The following is a 12,154-nucleotide window of genomic DNA, read 5'->3' as shown; positions in this document are numbered from 1 at the left end:
ATATTTCAAATAGTTAGATTTAATTAGATTTTAATTAATTAAAATTAATTATTATTATTATTATTATTTTTTTTTTATTATTTAGTTCATTGTTAGTTCATTGTTCTCAACACTGTTTGTTGAGGTTTTCATAATATATATATTATAAACTAACAGTTTTACAGAGCATTAAGAAAAACTTAAATAATTAAATACTGTATATTCTCAATATAAATGTAAATTATAGTGTAATAATATTTTTTGGAAAGCAATCAATTGCATAAGATATTACTTGAATAGTTACAGAATGTTTGATTTATTTTATTTATTTATTATTATTATTTGAATTCTTTATTTAGTTTCTACTTGTTCAAAACTATTTATTGAGGTTAACACTTATACAATTTTATATTGAGTTAATACTATATACTCTGTCTAGTCTAGATATAAATTCATGTTGAATTAAATAGGTAGGCTAATTAAAGCTAAATAGATTTGAGAAACAAAATAGTATATTATTTGAATATTTATGTTTCTACTTGTTCTGTATATATATATATATATATATATATATATCCAAATGAGTAAGAAATATCATTTATTTTAAGATATTGTATATTCTCTTAGTCTTAATATAAATTAGTTTGTTTAATGGATACTTATATTTTTTTCAGTGGTAATAAAGACAAATATACCAATTTATAGTTTTTTTGTTTGTTTTTTGCATGATTTTGCAATGTATGCTAGCAGAGCATCAGGTCTGCAACAAAAAACACTCTGTCCTTGCACCTGGAACTCCTCCATCCTTGGGACCGTCCTGCCTGCACCCTTCAGAGATGCTCTGTGGGGTTCTGGCTGTTTAGTGTGATGACATATGGATTCCTGTGTAAGACAGAGAAATGCTGAGAGCTCACGTAGCAGGACAAACTGCCCTCCACCGCACTGAGCTTCTGCTTGTTTTTTACAGTGTATTATTGGCCTGATCCAGGTAAAGCAAACTTCAGGATAAAAGAAAACACCCTGGAGCGAAGCGTCTTATATGGCAGAATGTAATCAGTGTAGACTTTGATCATACAACTTTCAAAGGAGGCTGGAGAATAAACACAGATACCAGGGGACCATGAAATCAGAGTTCAATCAGAATGCTATAATAAATGCTATTTCAACCCAGACCCTGAGGGGGTTTTGGACAGCCATTTGGAGGGTGAAGAACAGAATCATGGGTATTTTGTGCCTTTTCACTGACAGGAAAGGAAAACGAGAGCATTCTGAATGAAGTGGTGGGGGTTTGAAAAGAAGGAAACACATTAGCGCTCATGATATGAATACTTTTCATCATCTTTATTCACTGCTTTGATTCCCATCCCCCTCTCCACAGCCGCATATACAAATAATGAAGAAAAAAAACACAGCCTTTCTATTTTTAGTGAAAAATATGAGATGATGTTGTTTGTCTAGGCTCAGTAGGAGATGTCAGCTTTATTACATCAGAAGTTGTAAAGGTTTGAAGGGCATTCTGCTGCTTTTGTTTCAGTTCTGTCAATGCTCACTGCAATTTAGGATTTTTATGTGGCTTTTTATCCAAATACACACATCGGTTTCACTACTTCCAGCTTGTCTTCAAAAGAAAACATCTATATTTGTGTGCAAGACATCATTTTCCTCAGCCGCAAATCTTGCACAGTGATTTGTGTAATGAGATTCACTATGGTCCCGCATTAACTGAATGGGGGTTCATGAAAAGATTAAACCCCACTTTGGCTTTTTCCCCATTCTGGGAATGTAATATTCCCCTGTTATGTGTTCGGCGAGAGAGGGGAGTCAGTAGGGCATCACTGAGGGAGCTGTGACCCTGCCAATGCAAACACTGCCAAAGCTAAAATAAGCAAGGGCTTTTCCCCCTGTACTCACAGACTGTTTTCATACATTTTATATTTAATTATTTAAATGTAATGTTTTATATATGTATAGAGACATATATAATATTAAATAAAAATGTATTGTTGTATTAATTTATATAAAAATACATTTTAATTTAATATTATATTTATGTTTCTATATATAAAACATTACATTTAAATAATTAAATATAAAATGTATGAAAACAGTCCGAGTTATAAATATATAAAATGTTATAGGAGTTCTAAATATATAAAATATTAAATTAAATTCAAATGAAAGAAATATACATATGTATACAGTAATAGTTGCTTTGCATTTCTTTTTTGTTAAACAGCATTTGGAATATCTGTAAGCTCTTACGGTATGGTAGTTGTATGTGACCTGAGACTCTTATTTACATTTGTTAAAATTTAACAAGCGTGTGTCGCCTCTTTGCCTAATCTTCAAACGCAGACAGCTTTCATGCTAAGGCCTCACTCACTTCTTTTGATGTGCATTGCTACTTTACTGTATCTCTGCATTTCACTTTGCTTGATTTAATTTTTTTTTATTTTAAATGATCCACTTTGTGTTTTGGCATTCATATAAACTATAGTGCAAAGGTCTGAAAACACACTGACAATAAAAAATAGTAAAAAAAAAATATCTTACATTTTGAAAATGTCTTTTTAGTTATTTTATTGCAATGGAAATTGTTGCAGACATCCACGAGCAACACATAGTAGTGGCATTTTGTTCCTGAATAATTTGGTGATTTTAAACAAATCGGTTGTGTGAATGATTCAGTGACTCACTCATAAACATAGTCACTTGTTTTGTTAGTAACTGTAACCAATGTAACCTGCAGAAAGAGTTAATAAAAATGTTCCACCTGTAATACTCACAAACACATTCAAGTGGAGTGATGTAAACTGTTTTCTTGGACTGTACATATATCAGCACGCTTATAATGCCATGCAGCCAATCAAATTCAAGGACTGGAATGTATGTAAAACGTTAATAAGTGCTTTGTAATGCATTACATTTCATGGAATTCCATGGAGTTACTTTTAGAACTTCCTACTCTGATTTCCATGAAAGCAAAGATTTAAAAGTTCTTGTCAGTATAGCTGAGGTCGTTTAGGATAAAACGCCCCCCATCGTTCATTCTGTTTGAATTGAGCTACAAACAAGCTACGTTCAGGCCATTTACAGTTTCCTTCCCTCTCAGCTTTTCACTCTTCAATAATGAAAGTGTGCAATGCACCACAGACTGGAATAAATGATAATTCACCACACCCCCCATGTTCAGAGACAGAAAGGGGAGGGAGAAAGGGAATAGAGAGTCTTGGGCATTTCTATTTAGGTCGTGCATCAGAAGCAGTGCACTAACAGTTGTAGATGATGTGAGGTCAGAGCTCTTCCTCCAGTCTTTGTCTAATGTATCTCATTATTTCACACAGGCCCTTTTAGGTTGGTGCTCTATATTTCTATCCTTTTCCTAAATTGACATTCAAAATCCACTTTCCATTACATGTCTGATGGTTCATATTTTATAAGTGTGTCTGATATTGTATCTGATCATTTTATTGGTTGTAAAATCTCAATCTACACGGTGTTGTTGATCTCTGGCTCTCTTTACAAAAAATGAATACAGTAAAATAAATAAAACTAAAATTTATAGATTGACAGGATATTACAACAGTCCCAAAATTAAGCTTTTGTCATGATTTATTCAATGTAATTTTCCACTGTTATTGAATATGAATGGTGACCATGACTGTCAAGCTAAATTTTCAATAGCAAGATTGTATTGAAAGAATAACATTCAATTTCAGTCTGTTCTTTAAACAAATGATCAACAAATGGCTTCAGAAAGAATGTATAGGTGCTTTTTGAAGCTTGGTAGCTCTAGTCTCCATTTACTTTAATAAAAAGCAACTTACATTGCATTTAATGTTATATATTTGTTTAGTTTATGCATTTCTTGGTGTTGTTAGTGCTATACTCTACTGTTTAAGCTACAGGAAACTGTCACTGAATGGAAGAGAGAAATGCAAACACTCTTCAGAATATATTCTTTTGTGTCCCACAGAAGAAACAAAATAATACAGGTTTGGAACAATGATGATAGAACTTTTTGGTGCAGAAATAGGTCTCATTATATTTGGGTCTCCTACAAATTTTATCATTATGAATCTGAGAGATTTTAGTTTTTAAAAGTACAAATCTGTTTTTGAATCATCTTGGTTAGTCCACGGACTTTATATGACCTACATTAAATGGCTGGATGCAGTACTTGAAAGATGCAAATGACTTGATATATTAGATAAGAGGGTATTTTTCTGTCACTGAACTCCAGGCAGCTTGTTTAGGTTGCAGTTTCTCTGTAACATAACGCTGGTGATTTTCACCCACTTTCATTGATATTATTGAAAGATAAATGTTAATCATAACCAAGACCCTGTCTGTACATTATACATTCCCGGAAATGTTTGATGAAAACAGTGAAAAGCTTGTATTTCTTGCTTCTGCAGAATATCTTACTGCACAACAGACAAAACTCAGGATAAGGTCTTTGCCTACGTCTCCCAAAGCCAGTTCAACGAAACTCTGGAGTGCCATGCCTTCCTGTGCCAAAAAAAGAAAATAGTAAGTGTCTTCAGATGCACATTGTGAAAATAATCGGATGTTACAGATGGCTGTCTATCTATCTATCTATCTATCTATCTATCTATCTATCTATCTATCTATCTATCTATCTATCTATCTATCTATCTATCTATCTATCTATCTATCTATCTATCTCTCTATCTCTCTATCTATCTATCTATCTATCATTCTACACACACTCACTTTGTTCAAATTTTTCCATTTTGATAGTTTTGTAATCCTTCATCACCTTGCTGTGTGACCTGATTAATGGTTAGCTATTTTCTCATTTATTGCGAAAGCCACAGTCTCTTCACTTGATGCGTATCTATAGCTGGTATCTAGCGCCATCTAGTGGACAAGAGCATCATTCTTCAAAATCTGACCCATGGCTCTCTTTGATTTTGTGCGATCACATGTCCTCCACAGGCTCAGGCTGTGACTCTGACAGTTGCACAAGCTTTCAAAGTAGCTCTGGATCTGTGGGAGATTGCACAGGAAGGTGAGTTTTTTGCCTGTTGATATATATAAATATATGCCAAGTAACATAAGATAGGCCTATATTCCTGCGTCTTCATTTGCAGACAAAAGTAAGAAAACCCGCACGTGCTACACCTGTTCAGACCCTGAACCTCAGCCTGAATCTGAAGCAAACAGTGTTTCAGGTACATTTATTGGTTTGGACACAATGGTTTGCTGGATGTCTGTCTTAATTTTGTTAAATTCATGGGAATACTCTTCATTTGTGTTCTTTACTTGTGTCAGAGGAGGAGAAGACTCAGGCTCTGATGGAGCATAAACTTAGGAAGCCCTTCTTCCCTTCCTTCCTTTCACCATCTCCACGCAGCAAAGCTAGGAGACGACCAATCAAACATGACTCCTGGGTATGGTGTCATCCTGTATAAGCTTTTATCACACACTACCATTCAGAAGTTTGTGGTTGGAAGGATTTTTGGGAACACTTTAGTAAAGGGACCAATTTTCACTATTAACTAGTTGCTTATTAGCATACCTGTTATTATTAACATATTGGCTGTTTATTAGTGCTTATATAGCACATACTCCGCCTGACCATATTCTAACACCTAAATTTAATAACTGCATTACTATTACTAAGCAGCAAAAGTCATAGTTAATGGTTTGTTAATGTCGAATAAAAATAAAGTGTGGCTGGATTTTTTTTTTATGTTTTTGAAAGGTCTTTTTTTTTTGTCAACAATACAGTAAAATAATAATCCTGTCAAATATTATGACAATTTAAAATAAATGTTTTCTGTTTTAATGTATTTTAAAATGTAATGTATTCCTGTGATGGTAAAGCTGCATTTTTCAGTGTTTTAAGTGTCACATGATCTCCTCAGAAATAATTATGATATGCTCAAAAGCATTTATTTGAAAATATAAATATTTTGTAACGTTGTAGATGTCTTTACTGTCACTTTTGATCAATTTAATGTGTGAATGTGAATACAAAAAAATAAAATCTTACTGAACTCAATTTAGAGCATAATTAATTTTACACATAAATATCCCTTCAGGAGTTTGTTTCTGTATTATTTGATAAAATATGGCTGAAATGCAAGGCAGCCTTTCTGAATGGCACTAATTCATCTTTTGGCCTATACCTGATCATATGAAACCTCATTAATTTGCTGAAAGAGTGCCACTATTGTGCAGAGTATCAGCTCCAAAATGAAGGTCAGTTGTTTTGAAACCAAAGAGCATGCCAAGGCAGTAATTACTCTATTGCCGTTGGCTAATTGCCATTATATTATCAGTCAGCAGTGCCTGTCCTGTTGATATAGTGCGTAGTCACCACTAAGTGGCATTCTCTGCTTAAACACAATATTATTATGATTAAACACATGGCCACTAGGTGGAGAGCTGCCCATTCCAGTTTAGTTGCCAAGGTCTGTTTTGTGAAAGATTGGATCTGTCAAGCTCTCTGTCTGCACACTGTGCCTTTGTTAATTACTTTTTCACTGCTCAGGCAGGTTCTGAAACCCAATTAGGACCTTCAGTCTGCTGGTCTCAGATAATGACTGCCACAGAAGATACTGTAGATTACGTTTTTACAGCATGCTGGTGCTGACAGATACTTTCTGAATCTATGTGTATGATATAGATGTGATCTGTGATTTTTTTTCGTACATGGTTATTCTTTGTTCTCTTATTTTCAGGATGCGGAAGATGGCCTCGATGATGCATTTTCAAGGTAAGTTTGTGTTCCCTTCTGCTCACACACAGTCAGCCTGTCTATGAAATCAGAGACTGATCCTACAGAATAGTTTTTGGAGATGTAGCGCTTATTGATCACTACTTGCGCTTTAAAATACACTCACATACATATACAAAAAAAGAAAAGATCTGACTGTGGTAGTAAAAAAATATCTACACTACCGTTCAAAAGTATGGAGTCTGTAAGATTTTTTTTAAAGTTTTTGAAAGATGCCTTTTTTTTTATCTTACTGACCCCAAACGTTTGAATGATATTTATTCACTTGTGTTTATTCTAAGAGCATTTTATCTGCAATGCGGCTAAGGAAATGTCTGAATACAGCATTTAAAAAGAGATGATTTCCCTCGAGATGCACTAAAATTCTTTGTTTATTAGCAAGAGGCGAAAGGGCTGATTTGCTTCCTTTAAGACACCAAGAAATCAAAATGTGGGTTTCTCTAGCATATCATTTACATCTGTGTGTTAGTTTTGAGGCCATCTGTATGCTGATGTGGAACTATTTGTAAAATATTTGCCTCATATAACCAGCTAAAGTGTTCACGCTCACTCAGGTGTGACATAATGTCTCATAAAGTGGAGATGGAGATAGATTTGGCACACAGTAGGAGCACTGAAACACATTAACTGCAGAGGCTCTGGTTCAGATTAATGGACGTGGAGAATCATTTTATTCTGAGTCTCTTTACATACACAGTTATTAATATCAATTCAAACAGAGCCCTGGAAATGAGTGCAATGATAGGTTGGAGTTATTCATGTTCAGCTAGTATCCAAGGACAGCAGCAGATGACATGTAAAGAGTTCATAATGACTTCATTCAAGCTTTTCTTTGAACAGTTAGATACATAAACAAGAATTACCAAAATAATAAATATGCTCTTATTACCCAGATTAACAGATAGTGAAACTGACAAAGTGGGAAAAAGACAAAAACAAATAGAATCTGTTCCGTCATTGCATACATTTTACAATAATTAATTAATCAATTAATATTTAATTAATAATTAATATTTTATAATAATTTTTAAATTATTTTAAAAATGAATTTCATTCTTTTTTATATCAATATAATAAATTAATTAATATTTTGTTAATAATTCATAATTGTTATAATGTGTATTTTAATTAAATAAAATTATTAATCTAAAAATTCTAATATACTCTGTAATTGGATGAATTTTAAAATAAAAAAATAATAAATTAATATTTAAAATGTTCATATTTTATCATTTTTTAAATAATAAATAATAATACCAAATTAATATTTTAATTAATTGTAAAATGTAATATAAAGATGAATTATAATATAAAATTATAACCTGTTCTGTCATTGGATTAATTTTATATTTAAAATATAATAATAAATTAATATTTAGTTAATAATTCATATTTTTATAATTAATGTTTAATTGATAAGAATTATTAATGTAAACATAATCTTTGCTGTCATTGGATGAATTGTGTAATTAAAATAGAATAAACTGATGTTTGATTTAATGTTTTTATAATAAATTATAATAAATAAATAAACATTTAATTAGTTAGAATTATTAATATAAAATTATAATCATATTCAATTAATGTACAATTAATATTTGTTTTAATTTAATTACATTTTTAGGTTTTTGGTATACATTTTTGAGTTTATCCCGCTGTCTGTTTGTATGGACATCTTTAATGGGGCACCAAGCAATAAAATCACAAACATCAGTGCTTTCATTGCTTAATGTTTAGGAACTGATTGCTTAGTGAGTTACAAGCATTCTTATGTATGGTTGCACAGGGATGTGCTTTCTATTCAATGTATTTATAACCTGATACAAGTCATTCTATGATTGCTTGCCACATTCTCTGCTGCCATAAAGTTATAACTGGTTGTGATTCCAATGCATTACTGTGACTTCATTACTTTCATACAGCAGGTCAGAAACAGCACTGTCATCCTGCCAATGGAATCCATTATTATAAGTAATGTAATGAGCCAAAGGACCATGATTCTCTAAGTGAATCAGATGAGGCGAATCCAAATAGTCAGATCTTTCCTTTCACTGAGCATAAAGAAAAAACACAATAAAACCCATAATAATAGATCTAGGTCTTCACTTGCTGACAAAGGATGCTATAGTTTGAACAGTGGGATGCTGGGAAGGATGTGAGTGTTTAACCATAGCTTACTGTCAGCATGTGTCATGCTCTCTCTCACCTGCCACGCAGCAATATGGAGGTGGAGGAGATGGACGCAGGTAAGTGAGGTGAGAGAAACCGTACCGCATAATGATGAGCCTCAGTTATCATCTAGCCTCAGCCAGAAACAAATATCATTACACTTCATACAAGCTTCCTTTAAGACACCAAGAAATCAAAATGTGGGTTTTTCTAGCATATCATTCACATGTCCAATATATCTACAGTACTGTTTAAAAGTTTGGGGTCAGTAGATGTTTTTTGTTTTTTTTAGCAAGGATGAATTAAGTTGATCAAAAATGACAGTTAACATGTTTATAATGTTTACTAAAAACAAAAGATTTGTATTTTAAATAAATGCTATTATCTTAAACATTTTATTCATCGAAGAATTCTGAAAATGTATCACAAAAACATTACGCAACTGTTTTTAGCATTGATAATGTTTGTTGAAACACTGAAAATTCATTCTGTATTCATTACAGAAATAAATTATATATTAAAATATTAAAATGAAAAAGTTTTTAATTTTTATTTTATTTTACAATATTACTGTTTTTACTGTATTTTTCATTATATGAATGAAGCCTTGGTAAGACAAAAAAACAAAAACAAAAAAAGTCTTACTGACCCCAAACTTTTGAACAGTAGTGTAGCTGATAAATTATTTAGAACTATGCATGAAAAAGTGTATATTTACTCAAACAAACAAAGAAATAAATACAAATACATTAATAAAATAAAATGATTTTTCCAAAATGTGAAATTCCATAAACTTTTCAGGTTTTCAGTGACTGTGGGAATCCTGATAAAAGCATTGTCTCCCCTATTTTATTTGTATTTATTTTTTTATTATTTTTTTTGCATGTGCACCTTTCACATCTTTCAGTGTAAATGTATTTGTAAAATCCAATTTAATCCACAAAATAAGTTTTAGGAGTTAGAAAATTTTAAAAACAAAGAAACATTGTAACATAAAATGAGAAATAATAACAATTACTCTTCCTCTCTCCGTCAGACTGGCAACATCACGCAGCAAAACCGTGTCTGAGGATGCAACTGTGAGTCCAGCGGAAGAAGATCTCCTGTCCTTCAGCAGTGAGGACTCAGACTGAACACACACTCTCACACACACACACACACACACATCACTCTCACCAGCCTATCAGAAAGTGTCCTGAACACACAACACACCCCAGCACCGCACACAATGTGCAACGTATGCCTCAGTGATGGACTTATTCACACTACTGCCACTTAAAACAGCAACAATACCACAAAACAGCAGCATAGACTTGCATGACTATAGAACTCTTGAATGCCAATGTACTTACATTATAATACTGCAAGTTCAGGGTAAGTACTTGACAATACAACGTGTGAAATTGCATGTTGTTATATTGTATTCAAGTGTAGATTTGCTACATATATCATGTAAAAAGTGTAAATCTTTTCAACACATTGGTGCTATACTGTAGTTATATTAATTAAATATACAATAACTGCAAACATGTACTTGAAAGGGAGACCAAATGTACATTACACAAAGAACAGATGTCTGTACTTCAACCCAGCGTTCAAGTCAACTGAACAAATCACTGCAAAGCTCTTAGACGAGTGTGATTAAACATTAGAAGATGTACAGTACTAGAGCCACTAGGGAGCTATAGTGAACGTTTACAAATATAAGGACGTAGAATTGTCCAGGACTGACATTCTGAAGCACTGTAATTCAATTTCAGATACATATTGTGGGTCAGAGTGACGTTTGCTTTTAAGCAATCATTACAGAAACTCTTTTCTGTGATCATTACATTTTGAAATATTTGACAAAGGCCTCAAACACTTCTGAATTTCTTTCTTCTTCAGGATCCAAAATAGTCTTGTGTAAAATCCTTTCACACTGGCTTCCAGCCACAAGCGTTAGATTCATTATTATTATAACTTAATTAATGTTAATTATTTTTAAATATATGCAACTTCATACATTTACGGACCTGAATTTTTTTTTTTTTTTTTTTTTCTTTCTGTAAATGATGTCAAAACATTAATGATTTGGTTAAAAATAAACATCATGTTCTGTCAAATAGATGTTGAATAGAAAAGGCACAACAATTTATATCTTACTTTTTTCTATAGGTTCTGCCATTTCTTTGCTTTATAAGAACTAAAGAATATTACATTGCTTCTAAGAAATTAAAAATAATATTTTTCCCATGAGTCCCAATCAGTTTCTAGCAGCTACGTTACTGCCATTCTGCCCTTTTTTACGTTATATTAAAATGCACGCTCAGAAATCTCTTCATTATTCTCTGAAATCATTAAACGCTCAGTCTTTGAGCCTCAGTGGCTCTGTCAGCTTTTTGCTCTTTTGTGCATTTTTGAATATGCAGTATTTCCGCTCAGTATTGCAGATCAAAATTTGAACCATTTTCTTTCCTGCTGGAAGTGGAATAAGTTTTGTTTAATTTAATAGAATATATACTGTAATAGCAGTGTCTGCTGTAGCTAAAGGTCTTAGTTCAGTTAGTGGTGTTCTGGTTATTTTGAATAATCATATTGAATCTGGCAGTGGGTTAATTATTAATGTTTGTCCTGATTTGACTGTTTATGCATTTCACAAAAAAATCACTGTTTTCTGTGGAAGGACTTTCAGTGTCTTTAACATTTGCAACAGCAATAGTAAAAACATTTTTATTATGTCTTAATATCTGAAATGATTTCTTAAATATTGTTCAATCAGTATATAAGATTGTGTGTGATTTTTATAATGTGTTTTGTTTTTGTTTTTTTATAGTAAAAAATGTGGTGCTTTATAAAAATCTATGCAATCTATGTTTGGCTATGTACACATACTAATCTTTATTATTTAAGCCATCATGAAACCATAATTGAGCTGAAGAGGTCATTTGCATATATACATAAACATTGGTTGATATTTAATAATGTATAATAAAATATTTGTTCAAAAACACAATAGTCTCATATCTTGTGATTTTAGCAGAAAACAATTGTGCCATTAGGATATTTCTATATCGAGACAATGTAGATTTGAGTCTCTGTTTTGGATACATTGTTTATTTGATTAATTCTCTTGACAATGTTAATGACTCTTAATGTACTTTGGTGGTTGAATAATAAATTACTTCTCATTTCATTAGCATGTCTGTGTTGAAACAAACCCAAAGTTTTTATATAGTACTTCTCTCTAACACCAAA

The 12,154-nt window shown here is 32.2% G+C and overlaps 1 protein-coding gene across 1 annotated transcript in view; it reads left to right on the top strand.

Moving 5' to 3' along the window:
• LOC306844359 (low density lipoprotein receptor adapter protein 1-like) overlaps window positions 1–12,090 on the top strand; it is a 39,905-nt gene extending 27,815 nt beyond the window's left edge. The window contains exons 4-9 of the mRNA XM_079376438.1: window positions 4,398–4,512; window positions 4,942–5,014; window positions 5,097–5,177; window positions 5,278–5,396; window positions 6,693–6,727; window positions 9,954–12,090. Of these exons, the coding sequence (XP_079232564.1) occupies window positions 4,398–4,512; window positions 4,942–5,014; window positions 5,097–5,177; window positions 5,278–5,396; window positions 6,693–6,727; window positions 9,954–10,050 (520 nt within the window). The 3' untranslated portion in view covers window positions 10,051–12,090. The remainder of the gene's footprint in view (window positions 1–4,397; window positions 4,513–4,941; window positions 5,015–5,096; window positions 5,178–5,277; window positions 5,397–6,692; window positions 6,728–9,953) is intronic.
• The last annotated feature ends 64 nt before the right edge of the window (window positions 12,091–12,154 follow it).

The sequence above is a fragment of the Barbus barbus genome (assembly GCF_936440315.1).
Source record: "Barbus barbus genome assembly, chromosome: 24".
Classification (NCBI taxonomy): Eukaryota; Metazoa; Chordata; class Actinopteri; order Cypriniformes; family Cyprinidae; genus Barbus; species Barbus barbus.
The sequence above is the reverse complement of the archived record's forward strand: the minus strand, read 5'-3'. Positions and strand labels throughout refer to the sequence as shown.